The sequence below is a fragment of the Phascolarctos cinereus genome, unplaced genomic scaffold, assembly GCF_003287225.1.
Source record: "Phascolarctos cinereus isolate Bilbo 61053 unplaced genomic scaffold, phaCin_HiC Scaffold_2;HRSCAF=192, whole genome shotgun sequence".
In the NCBI taxonomy this organism is placed as follows: domain Eukaryota; kingdom Metazoa; phylum Chordata; class Mammalia; order Diprotodontia; family Phascolarctidae; genus Phascolarctos; species Phascolarctos cinereus.
In genome coordinates, this window is record NW_027555625.1 from 146,768,609 (window position 1) to 146,791,825 (window position 23,217).

At 41.9% G+C, this 23,217-nt stretch overlaps 1 protein-coding gene across 4 annotated transcripts in view; it reads right to left on the minus strand.

The window, feature by feature from the left end:
• Positions 1 to 23,217, minus strand: part of KCNIP3 (potassium voltage-gated channel interacting protein 3) — a 156,577-nt gene that overhangs the window by 25,620 nt on the left and 107,740 nt on the right. Inside the window, exon 1 of one of the 4 annotated variants that reach the window (XM_020988361.2) lies at positions 4,177 to 4,305. The exons of the other annotated variants lie outside the window; for them this stretch is intronic. Within the exon in view, the coding sequence (XP_020844020.1) occupies positions 4,177 to 4,252 (76 nt within the window). The 5' untranslated portion in view covers positions 4,253 to 4,305. Of the gene's footprint in view, positions 1 to 4,176; positions 4,306 to 23,217 lie in introns of those variants that run through there. 4 annotated transcript variants of the gene reach the window in all.

Consider the following 23,217-nt stretch of genomic DNA (forward strand, 5'->3'; position numbering starts at 1 on the left):
TGATTTCAGGGCCGGTGCTCTATTCACTGCGTCACCTAGCTGCCCAGGGCAGAACATTCTTACAAAGACCTTGCCCAGTTCAGGGACATGCTGGTATGGCAGGAGACCTTAGAGTCAAGCGACCTGGGTTCAAATCATAGTTTTGATACTTCCTACCTGTGTAATTATGGCCAAGTCCCTTCACCTCAGCTTCAATTTCAACATCTGTGAAAATGGAATAAAACTATTTGCAACCCCAAGGGGTCACTATAAGCAAAATGCTTTGTAAACCTTAAAGCATTATTTGGATGTGTTATTGTTATTATTCCTGACTTTTCAACTCTGGGGCTGAGATTCTTTCTTGTGGCCATAGCCTGAGGTCCATAACCCCTCCCTGTGAATAGCAGGACCAATACCTAACACAAAACCCTACCACATACATCACGTACATTTCTCTCTCTCTCTCTCTTATCCCCTTTCTCTCTGTTCATTCTTTTTCTTCTCCCTCTTTTTCTTTCTTCTCTCTTTTCCCCCACCGTCAGACTTCCCCAAATGGATCGTTGTCTCTTCTCACACAGTCATCATATCTAATTCTCAGAATTAAAATATGCAATATATTTTAATTCTGAACTTAACAAACACCAAATAAAATGAGCATTACCATATACCAAGTAGAACAGAAAAAGAGAATTGTATATGAAACAGTGAATCTACTATGCATAGCTTGCTTTTCCTTGAAGATATAATAAATTCAACCTGTACCTATCAACTCTGTTCTGCATCTCTGTGTTTCATTCCCATCTTCCTTCTATTCTTTTCTGTGCAATAAAAATGCTTCAATGACCTTTTCTTTTTCATTTTTTAGGGTCAACCCTATCATTCATCCACCCTTCTCTGCCAAAATTGTTTATTTTTTCTTTTATTAATCTGTCCTTCTTACTATCCTTTCTTCCTTTCCCACTGAGCAAAATAAAAACATAAACCAAAAAAAAATCTTCAATTCATATGTGCATAGTCCAGCCAAAATATATCCCCACAATGGTCATGTTGGAAAATGTACATATACCCACTCTCACATGAGGCCCCTATATTTACACTCAATTGGACTATTGACCACCAGCCTTCATGTGCACAGTCACTATAACAAACCTCCAGGGCCAAAGATATTCTTACTATCTCTCCCTTGTGTGCCATTTTCTCAGAATGACTTCCCCTACTCTAACAAACTCAGAAATCATTCCCCCAGAACTACAGTTCCCTTGATTCACACACCCAGGGACTAGCTTCTACCATCAAGCCTTGGATCCTCATTGTCAAAGGTATAGCTCAATGCCACCTCCATCCAGGGGATTATATATAATATAAATTTTGGGCCACCACATGTGTAGCCTACTTTGGGCGCACAACTGTTCTCCCCACCTGCTGGCTACCATCCTTAGCCCCTGTGCTTAGCATATAGTAGGTGTTTAATAATTGCTTATTGATTAACTAATTGATATCAACAGGACCTGCAGCATCGTGTAGGGGAAAGAACACTTGGAGCCTGATAATTGCAGTTGAAGACCTGACACTGTCATTTACTAGCTGTGTGACCTTGATCAAATATAATAGGACAAATATATCTACAAGGGTTCCTTCCCCCAACCCAGCAGACCAGACTTTCCCTAAAAAAGCAACAAAGCTGGGACTTTATTGGTTGTGAGAAGGTAAGGCAAGGCTCAAACTGTATCTTTCTTGACGCGGCTTCCTGGTCACCTGAGGGCATAAAGAGGTCCACCTATGTAGAGTCAGCACCCTTCAGACATGGTGGATGTTCCTGAACCCTAGAAGTCAGTACACCTGCTTTGTTGACTAGCTATAGAGACAAGGAAGGAAGCCTCTACCAGAGCAAAGTACCCTTATTGGGTGGGTATCCTTTCTATGGTAGGGTGAAATAAACCTTTTTATTAACTGTTCAGTGACCTACAAGTGCCTCATAAAGTCCCATTTTGTTGTTGTTCAGTTATTTCAGCTGTATCCAACTCTTCATGACCCCACTTGGGGTTTTCTTGGCAAAGATACTGCAGCAGTTTGCCATTTCCTTCTCCAGATCATTTTACAGATGAGGAAACTGAGAAAAACAGGGTTAAGTGACTTGCCCAGGGTCCACAGAGCTAGTAAGTATCTGAGGCCAGATTTGAACTCAGGTCTCCCTGACTCCAGGCCTGGCACTCTATCCACTGTACTACCTAGCTGCCCCCATTTAGTCCCAACAATGAAATTAAACTAACTGGGTCTGACTCGGGCCTGCCCTTAACACCAAGTCAGTTCCTCAGAGTCACAGGCTCCTAGAACCCTAAGACCACAGATTTAGAGCTGGAAGGGGCAGCAATTTACAGATGAGGAAACTGAGGCCCATAGAGACTAAATGATTTTGTCCAAGGCAGGATTCAAACCCATTTCTTCATAATTCTAAGTCCAGCTCTCAGTTTCCTCATTTGTAAAATGACAGATTTGGACTAAATGATTTCTAAGGCCTCTTCCTACTCTAATATTCTGCAGTTCTTAGACAGATCTAAGGTTCAAACCCAGTTTTTCTGAATGGATTCTAGTACATACCTACTGACCTGAAGGGATTCCAGTACATTTATCCCTTCTGAGAAATGTGTTGGTTCTATTAGACCTGCAAACTCAGGGAAGCTGGGTCACACTGCTCAAAAATGTAATATCTGTGGTGTAAGGAACTAGGAACTGCTGCCAGCTGCTAGAAGACAATCAATCAGCTCCCAAGCGTTAGTGTTTAGTCTTTGCCATGCACTGGGCTAAGAGCTGGAGATGCAAGGAAAGGCAGAAATAGTCCCTGCCCTCAAGTTGTCTGCATTCTAATGGAGGAGCCAACATGTGTGTATGTGTATGTGTGTGGGTATACATACACATATGTATCTGCATACATACATACATACATGTGTATATACTTCAAAAGTAGATACTCTAGTAGCTGGGTTGACCAGGAAATGCCTTCTAAAGAAGGGGGCATTCAAGCTGCGTCTTGCAGGAACTCAGGGATTCTAAGAAGCAGAGGGAGGGAGGGAGAACATTCCAGGAGTAGGGGACAGCCAGGGATCTCTAAGGTTCTGTTCTAGTTCTGACATGTAGGTTGTGGGGTGGTGGTGGCAAAATCTGAACCTTCCTTGGAGACACAGTCATGGACTAGATCAGATTCCTTCCAAGAATGGGAGGTGCTCTGATGTCTCTCTTATGAAATTGCATTATAATTACTTATCTGTGTACATACTTCTGCACCCAGCTCCATGAAGGCAGGGACCATCTCCTTTTTGTCTTTGGATTCTCAATGTTTGGTATGGAGAAGGTGCTCAATAAATGTTTATTGAATTCAGTTGAATTTATCTGTAAATTCTAGAAAGTCAGCACCTCTACCTTGGTGTCAAAGTTTTACCTTAAAAATCGTGAACATTTGCAGCTTCCTCTCCCTGAAAGCTCATTCAAGAAATTTTCCCCCAGTACCAGCCTCTAGAAGACTATTTTTTAAAAATTTTGTCTTTGTTCTTAAAACCTACAAATTATCATTAAAAATTACTTGGAGAAAAACTTTTTCAAAAGCAGGATGGAGCTCTGTCCCTCTGGATTTCTCTTTCTCTAAGCAGAGATACTTATGAATTTTTAATTAATAAATTTGTCCCTGGCAGATCTGTCAAAATTCAGAGCATAGAGTTTTTGTTCTATGTGCATTACCTGGCTCTCCTTTGCTCCTATCACCTTCTACTTCATCTCCCTATATGTTCTATTGACTCTTCCCAAAGCCACATCCCATCAAAATAAAAATCACTTGAGGTCAAGAGTCTGTCTATGTCTTATTTCTTCTTTGAATAAGTTAGGTATTTCATAAATGTTCTCATCAAAGCTAGTGAGTAAACAAGTCTTCTCTTCTTGCCAAGTCCTTTTCTCCTTCTCCTAGTCTGTCCCTTGAATCACAGAATTTATAAGGCTACAAAATCTCAGGGTTGGAGGGCTTTCCAAGGCCGCTTCATCCAACCCATACCTGAGTACGAATTTCCTCTATATCAACCCCAAAGGGCAAGCCAAACATTCTTTGCTTAAGGAGCTCCATTGAGAAGTAACCAATTACCTACAGAAGAGGCCATTTCACTTGAGGAGAGCTCTTAACTTAGTTTTTCCTGACACGAAGCATAAATATACCTGTCTGCAGTGTATATCCAAAGCCACTGGTTCTGTCCTCCAAGATCAAGTAAAACAAGTCTAAGGTCTCTTCCATATGATAACCCTTCAAATACTCAAGGACCCCTATAAGCGTTTGTGCCCCTTTGAGTCTTCCCTTCTTCAGACTAAATATGCCCAACCCTTTCAAGTTATCCCTACAAGGTATTGTGACATTAAAAACAATGTCATATATGTAATTGTTACATACATAATTTTACATATTTTAAATATGTTGCTTGCAAACTCCAAATTGCCCAAAAAGAGTCAATGATGATGAGGATGATGATGAAGTTGTGTCTCATGCTTTTCTTCCCATATTCTTCATCATTAGCTCCTCCATCTGAGCTACTCAGTAGACTGGCTCATGTTTTCTGATCTCATTTGTCATTGGAAGACAGACTTCAAAGTAGTGCAGTCCCACTAAGGCTTAAGGACACAGAAGCAGGATGGTATATTGCAGGGGATGGAAAAGTTGCAGCCTCAAGGCCACTAAGGGCTGCATTTGAGGACCTAGAGGGCCAAATGTGTCCTCGAGGCCACAAGTTCCCCATCCCTAGATTGGAAAGATTACTGGAAAGATTATTATTATTAATAATAAGTACTAATAGCTAACATTTGTATAGCACTTACTATGTGTGAGATACTGAGCTAAGAACTTTATGATTATCTAACTTGATCCTCACAACAACCTGGGAGGTAGGTACTATTGTTATCCCCATTTTACAGATGAGGAAACTGAGGCAGAGAGTGTTAAGTGACTTGCCCAGAGTCACACAGCTAGTAAGTATCTGAGGCAGGATTTCAGCTCAGATCTCCTGACTCCCGATTTGGTGTTCTATTTACCGCACCACTGCTGCCTCAAATCAGGATCTGCTATGAACAAAAGTCACTCTGAACTTGTTTCCTTATCTGTAAACGGGGAGTATAAAGGTAATAATATTTCTACTCAGCCTGTGAGGAAAGTGCCTTGTCAACCTCAAAAGGCTAGAGAAATTGAGCTATTTCTTTACTTGTCAAAACATCCAGTGAGTTGGGTCATACCACCTAGTCAGCTTTACTGGACAAGACTGGTTCTGGGCATAAGGTAGTGCCAAGTTTTTAGAAGACACCCTGTTTCCCAGAGCTAAGGTCCAGCAAGCAAGCTGTGCCCTGAGCTTGGCATAACAACAATCCTTTGCACTCACCCTCTGGATGATTTCACCCTCTAATAAAATGCCATAATTATTGTGTTGCTTTGACCAGCACCAGGTGTTCTCTGAATTTGGGCAAGCACCAGACAATATCAGACAAGCACCCATGTTCTGGTCACGAAGCCCTGCTATGAATCAACCTTGTCTCATTGAGGCTGTTACCCATCATTGTCAGAGCTACAGCTCACTGAGTAGCCATCGGTATTGGTATTGAGATCTCCCCACACTGTCTTGGATCCCTCCACTAAGGGCAGGGCCCCAGCACCTGTGTCTACGTCTCCTTGCTTGCAAGCTGTTTCCCTCACTTTGAAATTAAACTTCTGTTTGCTGACTCTCCTGTCTCTCACCTGCTCTGTGCAGCTCTGGCCATCCACAGCTTAGAGGCCAGTTTGGTCTGCTTGACAGTATGTACAATACTGGGACCATACAAGAACAGACATCTTCCTGCTACAGACTTACGACTTCCTAGCTCAAACTATAATAGCGGAAAGTTAGGGTTGATGCAATCCGTCCCTTTATGGGTTTAATGGGGGACGTGAGAGCATAGAGCACCAGACACATTCCAACCTCCATCCCTGAGGGATCACCTCCAGACAGAAAGTATGGCTGTGACTCAGTCCCTTAAAGAAGAGAGATCTAGTCCCTGGAGAGACACAGGCAATTAAGCCTCTAATTATGTACTTGTGCCTTTGGCAGACAGACACTTCACAGCTTCTAGGTGAAGAGGAAGTGGCTTCTGATTCCCCTGACTCCTCTGACTTCTAATCAAGTTTGAAGTGGCCACACTCCCAGGAGAACTGAAGCTGTTTGGCTTAGATCAGCTCAGATCATCCCAGAATCATCCTCATCCTGAGAATCTACATCTTAGGGATCAGAGATAGAAGGCATAGAGTACTGAACCTGGAGTCAGGAAGACCTGAGTTGAAATCCTGCCTGAGACACTTACTAGCAGTGTGACTCTGGATGAGTCACTTAGCCACTGTCTGCCTCAGTTTCCTCATCTGTAAAATGGGGACAACAATAGCATCTACCTTCTGGTATTGCTATGAGGATAATATGAAATGATATGTGTAAAGTGTATTATAAATGTTAAAGTGCTATATAAATGCTAGATATTATTATATAAGAATATGATAGTACTTTATTTAGCATTTCTATAGCCCTTTATTCTATCTCATTCCCCAAAGAAGCTACTCCAAACCTTTTTCTTTCCTCCTGAAGTTCCCCTATACCTTCTCCTCCTCACTTTCTCTCAATTGAGGACCTTACTTCTTACTTAACTGAGAAAACTGAGGCCATTTGATGTGAACTCGCTTTTCTGCCTTTCTTTTTAGGGATGGGGAACCTGTGGTCTCCAGGACACATGTGGCCCTCTAGGTCCTCAAATGCGGCCCTTTGAATCCAGACTTCACAGAACAAATCCCCTTAATAAAAGGATTTGGTTCTGTAAAACTTGGACTCAAACAGCCACAGCTGAGGACCTAGAAGTCCACATGTAGCCTCAAGGTTGCAGATTTCACAACCCTGCCCTACTCTATCTTCCTTATCCCCAGTATTTGATGAAAAGGTAGACCTTTCTCTTGCCAAAGCTAACCCTTCTACATACCATTTTCACTAGCAGATTCCATCCTCCATTATCCTCGCAAATCTTCAACCCCTCCCTATCAAATGACTCCTTCCTTAGTTCCTTTGAACATACCAAGGGTCTACCATCCTTAAATATCCTTCACCAAGCTCTACCATCTCCTCAGGCTATCACCTTATACCTCATGAAACTCCTTGAGAAAATTGTCTATGTTCATGGCTTCCACTCCCTCTTTTCTCCTTCATCTCTCAACTCTTTTCAAAATGGCTTTTGACCTCATCACTCAACTGAAAGTGCCCTGTTCAAAGTTCCCAATGATCTCCTCATTGATAAATCTGATGGTTTTTTCTCAGTCCTCTCTTTCTCAATCTATCCACTGTACTTGACCCTGTTAAACACTCTCTCTCTCCTATATTCTCTTGCATCCTACCCATCTGATCACTCTTTTTCATTCTTCTTTGTGATTCTTCACCCATATTAAGTCCCCTAACTGGGTATATATTCCCCAAGGTTCTCTCCTATATCCTCTTCTCTTCTTCCTCTATACATTCTTTCTTGATAACCTCATCGGATCTAATGGGTTTAACAATTATTTTTATATACGTGATGCAGGACAGCTAGGTGGTAAAGTGGATAGAGAGCAAGGCCTGGAGTCAGGTAGACCTGAGTTCAAATTCAGCCTCAGACACTTGCTAGCTGTGTGACCCTGGGCAAGCCATTTAATTTTTTTTTTGCCTCAGTTTCCTCATCTATAAAATGAGCCAGAGAAGGAAATGGCAATCCATTCTAATGTCTTTGCCAATAAAATATGAAATGGGGTCATGAAGAGTTGGACATAACTGGAAAACAACTCAACAACAAAAGATCTATATGTCCAGTCCCAGTCTCTCCCCAGAGCTTCAGTCCTGGATCATCAATTGCTTTTCCTAATGGACATTACAGACTAGATAGCCTACAGTCAGTCAATAAATTTATTAAGTACTCACTGTGTGCTAGTCATACATCTGAAACTCATTATATCTAAAAACTGAATTCACTATCTTTCCCCCTTGCCTTCTCTCTGTTTCTCATATATAATACTTCATATCTTCTATCTCCATGCTTTTGTACTAGCCATTCTCCATGCACTCTTCCTTATCTTCACCTCATAAATCTCTCCCTTGAAGGTGCAACTCATGTACCATCTTTTGCATGAAGCCTTTCCTGATCAGCTTGTGACCTCCTTCTCCCTCCCAAACTACGTTGTGTTTAACTACCTCGTGTACATCTATATTCATTGACTTTATTGTACTTACTATCTCCCCTACTAGAATGTTAAGATCATTGTAAGAAGAGATTGTATCATTCTCTATACCCCCAGTGCCTTAGCACAGTGCCTGGCATAAAATAGGCATATATATATATATGTGTGTGTGTGTGTGTGTGTGTGTGTGTGTGTGTGTGTGTGTGTGTGTGTCTGTGTGTCTGTGTGTGTCTGTGTATATATATATATACATATATATCTATATGAACATCTCTCTCTCTCTCTCTCTCTCTTCTCTCTCTCTCTCTCTCTCTCTCTCTATCTATCTATCTATCTATCTATCTATATTCCAATCCATACCCAAAACGAATCCTTCTTACTATATGCCTAACAAAAGACCACCCTGACGCATCTCATTGTACTTTGGGACAGTTCTAATTGTGTGTAGACAGATAGATAGATCTATGTAAATAGATCTCTCTATGTATATAGATATACACAAGTGTGTGCATATCTATTTTACATTTAATAAAAACCTACCTCTTCGCAACTTCTAGTCATTAATATTACTTCTGCCTACCGAAACCAAGCCAATAAATCTGCTCTCTTTTCCAGATGACTTCAAATACATGAAGACAGATACAATATTTTCCCTGAATCTTTCCTTCTCCAGATTAAACAACCCCAGTTCTTGCTATGGCATCATCTCTAGGACCCTTCACCATGCTGGTTGCTTTCCACTGATCTTCTCTGTGCCCTGGGCCAGATGTTCTATCTGATTGTAAACAGTTTTCTTTCCCAGCTCTTTTCTCAGAGCAGGGATACATTCTAAGTCTCCCTCCCTTCAAAAAATTGATAGCTTTCAGCAATATTAAGTGTAGATTAAGTGTCTTAGCGTAGCTTACCATTTGGTTAAATTCAATTCAAAGGCAAATAATTGTGATTGATGTATAACATAAACACACAAAAAAAATATGGTCTGTGATCTCTTTAAGGGGCTCACAAGATACGACACGTATGCAGCTATATTGAATCCCATTTTTCTAATAGACTCCATTATCAGATTAAAAATATGACACTCTGCGGGAAGGGTGACCCCTTTTGTATTTTCTTGGCAAAGATATTGGAGTGGTTTGCTATTTCCTTTTCTAGCTCATTTTTATACATGAGGAAAGAGAAGCAGACAGGGTTAAGTGACTTGCCCAGGATCACACAGCTAGTAAGTATATGAGGCCGAATTTGAATTCAAGTCTTCCTGACTCCAGACCCAGCCCTCCATCTATTGTATCACTTAGCTGCCCTGATACACCCATTACCATAACCCAAAGAAGGCTTGCGGAGAACTTTACAGCATGTCACAGCATTTACCTAACTTTCTCTTGGGATGGAGCTTCATATGAATTCAGAAAGGCCTAAAAGGTAACAGGACATACCAGGACCTAGGGTACAGCATAACTGACAATCACCTGTCTCATGGCCCTGACCCCAGACAGGTTTACAGAGTGCATTGTATTCATTATCTTGTTTGATCCTCACAATAACCCTGTGATGTTAAGTAATGTGGACATTATCCCTAATTTATAGTGAGAAAACAAGCTGAGGTTTTAAGGGACCTGCCCAAAGGTCACCCAGTGTCAGAAAAGAGACTGGAACTCAGATCTGTAGACTGTAAGTCCAATTCTCTCTCTACCACATCACAGCTGTCTCAAAGACGCCTTTATTCAAGATAAGCATTAATATGAAGAGCCTGAAAATGGTGCAAAGTAGTTTCTGACCTAGTAATGGAAAGCTTTTGGAAATTCTTTACTTTAACACAGGGCATTTTTTAAAATTTATGTTTTAAATAGGAAGAGGACACTTGATCAGAAATCAAAACAGCATTTCCTATTATGTTCTGTGTTGTTGTTCAGTCATTTTCAGTTATATCTGACTCTCTGTGACCTCGTTTGGGGTTTTCTTGGCAAAGATGTTTGCCATTTCCTTCTCCAGCTCATTTTACAAATAAGGAAACTGACTAATGAGGTTAAGGGCCTTGCCCAGGGCACACAGCTAGGAAGTGTCTGAGGCTGGATTTGAACTCAGGAAGATGAGTCCTCCTGACTTCAGGCCTAGCTCTCTATGCACTATGGTGCCACCTAGCTACCCCATATATGCTCCATACTCTACCCTTCTAAAAAACATGAAGAAGTTAAGTTGTAATCTGATATTTGGAAAATAAGTAGCTAACTCCCAAATGCATAAAAGGCATTATCTTTCCAGTTCTGGATGCCACTATTTGGAAAGGACCTTGGTAAGCTGGTAGGGCAGCCAGAATAGTGAAACTAGAGTCAGAACAAAGAAGAAAGAGCTCTCCTCTGTCCCTCCCCTAGCCTGAATTCTTTCTCTCTCTAACTAGAAATATTATTTCCTATTTAGCCTGTGTATAACTCACTTTGTATATATTGTTTGCATGTTGTCTCACTCCTTTAGATTGTAAGCTCCTTGAGGGCAAGGAGTGTCTTTTGCCTCTTGTATCCCTTGCGCTTTTGTATCCCTAGCGCTTAGCCCAGTGCCTGGCATATAGTAGGTGCTTAATAAATGTTTATCGATCAGTTACTAATCATAACTCACATTTGTGATGTGCTTTAAGTTTGGCAAAGGACTTTCCTCCCAACAACCCTGTAAGCTAAGTTTTACAACTATATCCCATTTTCCCACATATATACTATATATACATATATGTGTGTATGTATAGATTGTATATGTATATGTATGATCTCTTCCATAGAATGCAAGCTCCTTGAGAGCAGGAATTCTTCCATTCTCATCTCTTGCACTCCCAGTGCCTAGCACAGTACCTGGCACATACTGGGCATTTAACAAATAATTTTTGGTTGGTTAACCTATGTCACCTTGACCAATTCATCTACTCTTCCTGAATCTCAGGTTCCTCATCTGTAAGTCAGTCAACAAACATGTATGAAGCACTTATTATGTGCCACATATTGGGCTAAGCAAGGGGACACAAATATGAGAAAAAGGAAAGACAAGTAAGAGCAGGGTGTTAGACAAGATGGCCAGCTGAGGTCCCCTCCCACTCTAATTCTACATCCTATGGTCCTATGAAAAATTGTTTCCATGTTATAGACAATAATAACAGCTGACATAGTGTTTTAACATAGTAATAGTAACAACAATAACAGCCAACATTTACATAGCACATACTTTGTGCCAGGTGCTGTGCTAAGCACTGCACAATTATTATCTCATTTGATCCCCATAACAACCTATGCTATTATCATCCCCATTTTACAGACAAGGAAACTGAGGCACACAGGGTGAAGTGACTTGTCCAGGGTCACACAGCTTGTAAGTGTCTGAGGTGGGATTTGAATTTAGGTTTTCCTAACTCCAGGCACAGCGGTCTACCCATTGCGCCCCCTAGCTGCCGAAGGCATGTTTTAAAAATAGAGTATCCCAAAATTTTAGTGTAGCTTTAAGCATTCATAGCTTAAATTAAATTTAGTTAAGCTTTCAGAGTTCAAAACTGTACTAAGACTTTGGAGACGCTCTCTGTATGATCTCACTTGGCGCTTACAATAACCCTTTGAGGCAGTACTACGGTTATATACTATCTTGAGGCTTACAAAGTGCTCTCCTTACAAGCCCAAGTGGTGGATTGTGCAGGTATCATTATGACTTTGACCCTCTTACAGAGGAAGAAACAGGGTCAGAGAAGGTGAATTCTATACCAGGTCACATTAATGAGGATTTAAACCCAGATCTTTACTGATTCAGAATACTCATTTTACAGATGAAGAAACTGAGGTAGAGGTTGTGAGTTGTCCATGATTACATAGCTAGTGAGTGCTAAAATTCATAATTTAAACCCTGGTATTCTTGACTCTAAGGCCAGCATGTTCCCACTGTTCTGCACTGCCTCCCAGACAGGGAAACTGAGGCTCAGAAAGATTAAGATTTCCCATATGGTAATACAGCTAATAAATTTTGGAGCTGGGACACTAGTGCCTGCATAGTTTCTGCATTGCAGGGAGGCTAGAATTGTTATTTTGCAATGGATCAAGGGCACCAAGGCCCTATCTAACAGTTTGGCTTGGGGACACAGAATTTTGAGCTCTGCCACGGTTGGAGTGGAGGGTAATGGAGGAGCAAGGGTTAAGGGAAAATGTGATAAAGAATATGGGAAGGGGTATTCAGGTATCTGCTCTGACAAATCGATAATGTTGTTTTAGGCAAAGACAGGACACAGGAGGTAGTTTGGTGGGGAAGGGGAGGGAGAGGAGGGCAGGAAGAGCAGAAGCCGTGAGTGGCTCCACCCCTAGCTAGCCCCTCTCCTAGCCTTTGGGTCTGATGCTTACACTGGGTGCCAACAGCATGCTGTTTCTCCAGGTCACCGTTCTCCCCAACACCAGCTGTCTCCTCTTCCCTTGGTCTGATTCCATTACTTTCTATTGCTCAGCAAAGTCAGACCCGGGGACTTTGCTGAACTGCCTCGGGAGAAGCATTTTTCCAGGGGCACAAGAAGTTTCCACCCCAGAGTCAACAAGAGCTGGTCGATGAAGGAAAGTCCCCTAGATGTGTTGCCAATTTCAGTTGAGGAGACTTTTCAGAAACTTGAGGGACAAGACCCCCCCGAGGAGTCATAAGGACTGAATCCTCTTTAGAAGCAAGAGAGTATATTGTGAGAGGAAAGATCTGAGCTTAAATCCTAACTAATGTGACCCACCGTAATTCACCTTCTCTGACCCTGTTTCCTTCTCTGTAAAAGGGTCACTACCCACCTCACTTTGTAAACCTTAAGATACTATATAAAAGTGAACTACTAGGTGGCAGCTGGGTGGTGCAGTGGACAGTGTACCATCCCTGGATTCAGGAGCACCTGGGTTCAAATCTGGCCTCAGACACATAACACTTACTAGCTGTATGACCCTGGGCAAGTCACTTGACCCCACTGCCTAGCCAAAAAAACAGAAAAGGAAAGAAAAGAAAAGAAAAGGAAAGGAAAGGAAAGAAAAGAAAAGAAAAGAAAAGAAAAGAAAGAAAAGAAAAGAAAAGAAAAGAAAAGAAAAGAAAAGAAAAGAAAAGAGAGAAAAGAAAGAGAAAAGAAGAGAAGAGAAAAGAAAGAAAGAAAAGAAGAGAAGAGAAAAGAAAAGAAAAAGAAAAGAAAAGAAAAGAAAAGAAAAGAAAAGAAAAGAAAAGAAAAGAAAAGAAAAGAAAAGAAAAGAAAAGAAAAGAAAAGAAGAGAAGAGAAAAGAAGAAAAGAAGAGAAAAGAACTAAGAAAAGTGAACTGCTAGATCTCAGGTATAATTCTCCCAGTCCATGCAAACCTCTTATATTTTCAGCCCCTTTACTCTCACCATTTCCCTTCCTCCTTCCTTTGAATATCTTCCTCTTTCTTCTCTGCCTTTCCAAATCCTGCCTGTTCTTCCCCATTCTAGTCCATGAGCCCCTTGAGGGCTTTTGTTGCTCAGTCATGTCCAACTCTTCATGACCCCATTTGGGGTTTTCTTGGCAGAGATACTGGAGTGATTTGTCATTTCCTTCTCCAGCTCATTTTACAGAGGAGGAAATTGACGCAAACAGGGCTAAGTGACTTGCCCAGGGTAAGACAGCTAGTAAGTGTCTGAGACTAGATTTGAACTCAGGACCACGAGAGGGCCTGCACTCTATTCACTACGCCACCTAGCTGCCCCTCCTTGAGGGCAAAGAATGTCTTTTGCCTTTCTTTGTGACCCCAGCACCTTGTGCAGTGCCTGACATGTAGTAGGCACCGAATACATCTTTACTGACTGACTTCAAGACCCATTTCAAATCCTTCATCCTCCTAAAGCCATCCCTGACTATCCCAGCTGGAAGCAATCTCTTTCCTCTTTAATTCCCTCATCTCTTCCAATCTGTTGCATTCATCTAGCTCTGAAGTCCATATTACCCCGGACTGTAATTATTTGGGTGCGTGTCTTATCTCCCTACCATGCTGCAAACACCCCACACAACTGCGGACTCTCAGAATCGGAAAGGACCTCAGACACCATCTGCTCCAATCATCAGCCGAGCCACTGATCCTTCCAACAAGTGGTCGTGCAATCCAAGCTCAAAGATCTTCAATGAGGGGAAACTTGTTATACGCGGAGGCACACGATTGCACTTTGGTACAGCTTCAGTAGGAGAGTTCTCCTCACATACAGCCTAAATCTGTCTTCCTGCAACTTCAGCCCCCTGCTCCCAGGTTGGCTGTCTTGGGCCAAGTAGCAAAAATGGAATCCCCCTTCTGTAAGGCGGTCCTTCAAATACGTGTGCAGGGAATGCATCCGTTGGGGACCATGTCTTTGCAGAGACGACTAAGATATTTCCTTATTGGTTGTGTTGCCAGCATGGCCCAAATTGGTTGTACCGCAGATGTGAGGGCAGACACTGGATTGGAAATGGGAGATTTGAAGGAGAAAGAAGAGACACAGTGTGGCCTGGCTGGCAGCCTAGTAATACCATCCTCCCCTTCTTCCTCCCCGCCCCCCCCTCCCCGCGCCGACTCTGCTGGCTGCCAGTATCAGTCTTGTGATGAATAGATTTCTGAGCAGGACTGATCCTAGGGGCCTCTAGGCAGCCTCTAAGCCCCAAAGAGGAGGCTTCTGTAACAGGTACATGAACCACACTGATCCACCTCAGGGCTTCTGAGAGGGACCTTCATGTCCTATTGGCCCATTTCGCTGCCACCAGGAAGCTCGCCAAAGCTAACCCAGCCCTCCTCTATGTGGACTACCTGTCTCTGTATCATAAACTGAGATGCCTAGGATCAGTCAATGACTTTCTGTTTCTTTCTCCCTGCAGTGTCTGGGAGACTGCAGCTGAGCAAATCAGACTCTAAGTTAAACTGTGTTTTTCTGTGGTAGAGATTTGGTATTGGAGTGTGAGTGGACTAATCCTCCATGATGATAAATGGAACTATTTATTTTGGGGTGTTTTTTTTTCTAATTTAATTAAACTACTTGTCCAGCTATGATCTTAAGAACTTAGTTTAATGCTTGTTAACCTGGGTATGCCAAAGCAGAGTTTACCAATAGGGTAGAAGCAATGATGAGTAACTCTAGATTAAAAAAAGAAGTCCAGGACAAAACAGTGAGGAAGGGGTACAGGATCATTAACAGTTATCTGCCCCATGGTTCTGGCTGCTGTTAGCACCAAACTGGCATTTATATAGTGTTTTGTGATTTATAAAGTACTTTACATTCATTATCTTGCTTGAGCTTCACACTAGCCCTGTGATGTAAATAATGCTGGTATTGTCCATATTTTATACTTGAAAAGGCTGAAATTTTAAGGGACTTTTCCAAGGTCACCTAATGGCAGAGCTGAAATAGAAAAGAAAGAAGGAAGGAAGGAAGGAAGGAAGGAAGGAAGGAAGGAAGGAAGGAAGGAAGGAAGGAAGGAAGGAAGGATTTATTAAGCACTTTCCACATGCCAGGCACTGTGCTAAGCACTTTACAAATATAATCTCATTTGATCCTCATGACAACCCTGGGAGATAGGTACTATTATTATCCCCATTTTACAGATGAGGAAACTAAGGCAAACAGTGGCAAAGTGACTTACTCAGGGTCATTCAGCTACTAAGTGTCTGAGGCTGGCTTTAAATTCAGGTTTCCCTGACTCCAGGCCCAGCACTCTATCCACTGTACCACCTAGCCAGCACTCAGGTCTGAGATTAGAATGTTAGGTCTTCAGACTCTAAATCCAATTGTTTTTCAGCTACACCACAGCTCTCTCAAAGCTTCTTCTGTTCAAGATGAGCATTTAGTATGAGAAGCCTGAGAATGATACAAAGTTATGCCTACCAGTTATCAAAAACTTTGGAAACTCTTTACCTTAATAAGGGGCATAGTCTTTGTATTTATGTTTTAAATAGGGAGAGAACATTTAGATCAGAAATCAATATTTATTACCTACTTATATGCTGTGTCCCACCCCTTAAGAACTCGGAACAGGGCAAGTGGTAATCTGATATTTTAACAATAAGTAGCTGTGTTCCAGATTCATAAAAGGCATTAGCTTTTCAGCTCTGGGTGCCGCCATTTAGGAAGGGCATTAATAGGCTAGAGGACCTCCAGGGCAGGGCCACTAGAATCGGGAAGGGCCTAGAGGCTCTTTTCATGAGGCCCAGCTGAAGGAACTGGGGGTGGTTTTATCATGGAGAAGAGAACACTCAGAGGAGAGGGATGACATTTGTGGTCAGGTATTTAAAGGGCTCTTCCTTCTGTGGAGGAGGGATTGGATTTTTTCTGTCGGGCCCCGAGGACAGAACTAGGGAGCAATGGGGGGATGTTGCCAAGAGGTGAATTTAGGATTAATATCAGAAAAAAAAATGAAAAAATTTCCCAACAATTGGTGCTTTCCAAAAATGAAGTGTATTGCCTCAGGCAGTCCCATGTCTTCCTCCATTTTGGTGGTTGTGGTTGTGGTTGTTGTTGTGGTTGTTGTTGCAGCTTGTTGTGTTGTGTTGTTGCACAATGGATAGGGAGCCAGGCCTAGAGTCAGGAAGACACATTTTCCACGTTCAAATCCGGCCTTAGATACTTACTAGATGTGTGACCCTGGGCAAGTCACTTAACACTGTTTTACTCAGTTTCCTCATCTGAAGAAGGAAATGGCAAACATCTTTGCCAAGAAAATCCCAAATGGGGTCACAGAGAGTAGAAAATGACTAAACAACAAGAACATATACACAGTCCCTTCAACTGGCCCTCATGTGGCCCTCATTCCAGGTGCCCTCCCCTGGACATTCTCCGACTTAGCAATGCCTTCCTAATCCATGCCCAGAGCTGAATGCAGTGCCCCAGATGTGGGCTGAGAAGGGTAGAGGACAGTAAGACCTCCCTAGGACTGAACACTAAGACTTCCCTAGTACTGTAGCCATATCACACTGCTCACTCATGTTGAACTTGCCTTCCTCTGAAGTTGCCAGATCTTTTTCAAACTGCTATCTAGGCACATCTTTCCTATCTTTTACTTATAAAGTCAATTAAAAAAAACCAACGCAAATATAAATTTGCATTTGTCCAACATACTAGCCTGTTAAGATCTTAATGAATGAACGAACGAATGAATGAATGAATGGAAAAAAAAAGAACACCAGCATTTATTAAGCACTGTTAGCTAACTACTGCACTTAGCTTTGGGAATACAAACTAGAAAGCATTACTGTTTCTTCCTGCCTCAATGACCTTTTATACACATAGGAGTAAATAACAAATGTAGAAAAGCAGTGACTCGGCAAAAGAGAAGTCTAGTCAGTCAGCCAACAAGTATTTATTAAGTCTTTACCAGGAGAAGGGCCAGGGATACATGGGCAATAACACAGTCATTGTCCTTAAGGAGTTTATGTTCTAATGAGGGAGACATCATGTAAAAATTGTGTATACAAGACATATGCAGTGTGAATGGAAGGCCATTTCAGAAGGCAAGAGAGGACAGACTAGGAAAGGTAGCCAGGGAAGAGAAATGGTGGCTATGAGAAGAGAGAACTTGGGAGACAATCAATGAAAAGTCATGAATTTGGGAGATGGAGTGTCCTATGTGATGAAGCAAAAAGGCCTACAATTATGGGACTGTAGAATGTGAATAGGGAAACAAATTGCAAGAAAATGGAAGAGGCCAGGTTTTCAATGTCAAATAGAGGACTTATCATTTGATGCTAGCTTATAGGAAGTCACTGAAGTGTGTTGAGTAATGGGGGGAGTGACACGGTCAGACTTGAGATTTAGGAAGATCCCTTTGGTAGCTGGTGGAGGATGGATTAGAGTGGGAACAGCCTGGAGGCAGGGAGACCAATTAGGAGGTATTACAAAGGTACAGATGTGAGGTGGTAAGCGCCAGTACTTGGGCAGAGACCATGTGACAGGAGAGAAAGAAGCACATGAGAGAGATTTTGTGAAGGTAAAATGGACAACATTTGGAAACAGATTGGATGTATGGGGTGAATGTGAGTGACTGAGGGAGTCACAGATAACACAAAAGTTTCAGTGAGTGGAGCCAGAAGGCAAATGAGTTCCAGAAGCAACAGTGGTCGTGATTAGTTTACTACTCCTAGTGCAAAAGCTGTTGATGGGGTACATGCATGACGGCATGGCAGGAAGATCACATGGCTGGGTAGCTGGAGACTGCTGCTCCATGTTCTGAGGTTTCACCAATTAGCCCCACACAGGTTAAGAGCTGGATCCTGACTGCATTTGCTAGCTCTCCATTCCAGCTTGGTGTCATGTGCAAATCTGATAAGCATGCCATTTATTGCTTTATCAAAGTCATTAACCAAAATCATAATTAACACAGGTCCAAGTATAGATTCTAAGGGCACTTCATTGGAGACATTCCAACCTGAAATCAACAAATTAATAACTTACTCTTTGGGTTCAGCCATACAACCATTTCCAAATCTACCTAACTATGCTATCATCTAGTCTAGGAGTGAAGAGAACCTGTAGCCTCCTGGCCATGTGTGGCCTTCTAGGTCTTTCGGTGCAGCCTTTTGACTGAGTCCAGGTTTTACAGAACAAATCCTTTTATTAAGGGGATTTGTTCTGTGAAGTTTGGATTCAGTCAAAGGGCCACACCCAAGGACCTAGAGGGCCACACGTGGCCTCGAGGCTGCAGGTTGTGCACCCTGATTCTAGTCTATGTCTGCCCTATTTTCCCCAAAAAGAATGGCATGAAATATCACATTCTTTGCTAAAATCTAGGCTAATTATATCCTTAATATTCCCCTGTTCTAAAAGGCTGGTAACCCTATCAGGATACGAAATGAGCTTAGCCTAGAATACCAGATGTTGAAACATCTTGAAAGTTTTGTAAAATCTTGGTATAGGGTCCTTGTGAGCATCACTTTCCTTTCTAAATGTTTACTACCCATCCCTTTAGTAATGTGCTCCAGAATTTTGTCAAGAATCAAAGTCAAGCTCAGCAACCTATAGTTTACAGGCTCCATTTCACTTTCCTCTTTGCAAAACCAGAACATTTGCATTTCTCCAGTCTTGCGGCACCTGTCCTGTTCCTCACGATATTTTAGACACCACTGACGATGTCCCAGCAATGGCATCTACCAATTCTTCTAGGACCCTGACATGAAGTTATTTGGGCCTGATGAATTGAAATCATCTAGAGGCAACTACGTGACTCGATGGATAAAATGTTGGAGCTGGAGTTGAGAAGACCTGAGTTCAAATCCCATCCCAGATGCTTAAAAGCTGTGTGATCCTGGGCAAGTTACTCACAAGTACTTCATAGAGCTGTAGTGCGGATTAAATGAGATAATAGACATAAAGTGCTTTGTAACCCTTAAAACATGATATAAATGTTAGCTATTATTACTAACTGTGTGACTGTGAGCAAATCACTTTAACCTCTCTCAGCCTCGGTCTCCCCATATGTAAAATGGGAATAGTAATAGCACCTTCTTCACAGGGCTGTTGGGAGGATTGAATGAGACCCAATTTGTAAAGCACTTTGTGAGCTTTAAAGTACTATATAAATGCTAGCTCTTGTTATTATCACTAGTCCTTTGTTTATCTTGGATATGAATTCTATAGTCATTTTTGTTCTGTCCTCACTGGTCCAAAGATCATTCTCCTTGAGATTAAAAGTGGAAGCAAAATATGAGTTGAGGTGCTCTCTGCCTCCTCTCCATTGTAGTTTTCACTGCTCCAAACAGCATTCTGGATCTTTCTTTGGCCATCCTCTCTTCTGCAATACAGCTTGGACTTTGTTTTACCCAAAAGTACCAGCTCATTCTAGCTTGAGTACACCACTCACTATGTTTCCAAGACTATGCCAGGTTTTTGCATTCAGCATCCATCACTTGCCCTTACTTACAATTCTTGTACGTGCCTTTTAAAAATCCAAGTTGATCAGAATTCCCTGTGCATTCACATCAGTCTCTGAGGACAATTTCCCCTTTTCCTTTTAACTGGAATTGGTTTTGTGTTTGAGTTTTCAGAATTTCATCCTTAAAAGCTTCCCATACCTCCTGGGCTGACTTCCCCTGTGCAATTTCTTAGAACCCTCCTAAATTTTCTTTCCCAAAATCTGGGGTTCATTCAGGCTTTCTTCTCGTGTCACTAAGATCGATCCCCCTCCAAGGTTCCTATCATTTCCAACTCAGCAACTAGTTCTTCCCTATTGATTAATACTCAGATCCAGAATAGAAATTCCCTTCATTGAAAGGATGGAATAATCATTAAAGCATGTCAAGAAATTATTAATTGTTCTGCATTTGGCAGAGTGAGAGCTGTAGCAAGTGTCTCTGATAATTGAAATCTTCCATCCATCCATCAGTCAACAAATATTTATTACAATGGGCCTGGAACTATGTTAGGTACTGGGGATACAAATACTAAAATGAGACAGTTCCTGACCTCAAGGAGCTTACATGCTACTAGGGAGAAGCAATAGGTTCACAGATGAATAAATATAGGATGTGTACAAAATAAATTCATACTGATTCAGGAGGGGATACTAAGTGGAGGAATCAGAAAAGCCTTACTGGCATTTGAGCTGAGCTTTGAAGTAAATATGAGGAGGGGGAACATTCTAGGACATGTGATAGTACAGAGTCTAGAAAGCAAAGTAGACCAGGCTGAAGTATAAAGTCTTAAGTAGAAGTAATGAATAACTATCTTGGAAAGATAGTTTGAAGCCAGATTACAAAGGGCTTTGAATGCCAACAGAGGAGTCATTTTAACCCAAAGGCAATTGGGAGTCATTACAGCTTCTTGAGCAAGGCAGTGACATGGTTGGAACTGTGATTTAGGAATATCAGTTTGGTAGCTGGGTGAAGGATGGGTTGAAGAGGGTGCAGACTAGATGGAGGGAGACCAATTAGGAAGCTATTGGAATAGTCCAGGCAAGAGGTGATGAGGGATCAGGTTAGGGTGGTTGTGACATGAGTAAAGAAAATGGAACAGATGTAGATATATGGAGGAAGTGAAATTGACTGATTGGATATGGGAGGTGAAGCAAGAGTGGAAACTCAAGGCGACTCTTGGTGACTGGAAGAATGGTAACACCCTCTATAGAAACAGGGAAGTTAGTGGGTTTAAGGGGAAAGAAAATTAGTTCTTTTTTGGACATATTGAAATTGAGAAATAATAGTAGGACATCCAGGTAGAGATGTATAGCAGACAGTTGGAGATGTGTGGGACCAGATCTCAAGAGGGTTGGATATATAGATTTGAGAGTAAACTGCATGGTGAGGATAGCTGAAATCCAAAGAAGTTGAGGATATTATCAAGAGAGAACGTGGAAGAGGAGGGAACCCCGGATGGAGCCCTGGAGTATCCCCATGAATAAGGAATGAGACATGGCTGGAGAAGATGCAAAGGAGGGCAATTAGGCTCACTCCAATGGGGAGGATCACAACAGAGCAGTGTCACAAAAACTCATGGAGAAAAGACTGTCCGGGAGCAGGCAATCAATAGGGCAGAACATTGCAGAAAGTGGGATGAGAACTGAGACAAGTCCATTAGATCAGCAACAAAGAGATCATTGCTGGTCGTGGAGAGAGCAGTTTTACTCAAGCAGTATACATGAAAGCCTGGGGTTGAAAAGTGAGCGGGAGGTAGGGAGATGGAAGCAGCCAATGCAGACATTATTTTCTAGGAGTTTGGCTAAAACACAAAAAGGAGGAGAGAGCTAGTGGATAATAGCTTGAGGGGATAGTAGGGTCAAGTGAACATTTTTTAAAGATGAGTGAAATCTGGGTATGTTTGATACTCCGATAACTGATATGTTAGAAATTTTGCTGAACTGAATTTTAAAAAAATTCTTTGTTATAAGGGATGTGTCTCTGGGTGAGTAGAAAAGGATACATTAGGGAATAAAGATAACGTAAAAGCAAAATACATCAACAAAAATTTTTAGAAGATTTGGGTTCAATCCTAGATCTGGTAGACTACATATGTCACCTTGGGCAAGTTACTTTGACTATAAGGGCCTCAGTTTCCTCATCCATATTATGAGAGTTGGACACGTTGATCTCTAAGATCCCTTCTATCACTAAATCCTATAATCCTATGATTTTACTGAAGGGATCCCCACTGTTCCGAAGCCAATTCAATTCAATATTTAAAATGTTTAGCAAGTATGTACTACTACATGGGAGGCACTATTGTGCAATGCTGATAAGGACATAGAGACAAAAAAAAGAAATCCACCAGTGGGAGGTGGGAGATGGGCAATGTGGTGGTTGGTGCTTCAAAAGGTATGGTTGGCATCAAATATGTACACAGATAAGTAAAGCTAAAGGGATTCCATGAGGCAAAGGGGAAGAGGGAGTGCCTCTCCAGACATGGAGCGCCACTTCTACAAAGGCATAGAGGTGGGTGCTAGGATATCATGCACATGCCAGCTGGTTTCTTTGCCTCTAAAGTATTTCTCTCCCCATCTACCACACCCTCAACTATGCAATAATTTCCAAACAGCCAGCTGGCAATCAGTGGGTAAACCATATACAAGTAGGTAATTACAAATCAGGTCTTATTATTCACATTAGCTTGGTGAGCATTCCCACATAGACTAATCTTTTATCAATCTACTCCAAGAACCATTTCCTAGTTTTCAGTATTCTTCCACACAAATTCCCCCACCAGTCTCTGCCCCACCCCCACACCACACCAAAGCTCTTTCTTGCAGGTCTTCTCATCACACATCTGGGTCCTGACTCCATCCTTCTCTTGGTGCAAAACTACTTTACATGAAGCCACCCAAACCTTGAATCAGTGGCTTTCCTGGACTTTACTCAGAATTTCCCTGAACTAGACTCGGCCTTTCCTGGCACACAGCCCAAGGCGAATATCCGGGAAAGGTTTCTCTTAGTTGTTCCCCAGTTCTAGTCATTTATAGCTGTGTTCCCTCTCACTTCTCTTTACATCCTAAACTTTATGTCTTTTTTCCATTTCAGTTTTTTTCCAAACTCCCAACCTTTTCCACAACCCACACTTCTTTCTTCCAGATCCTTTCC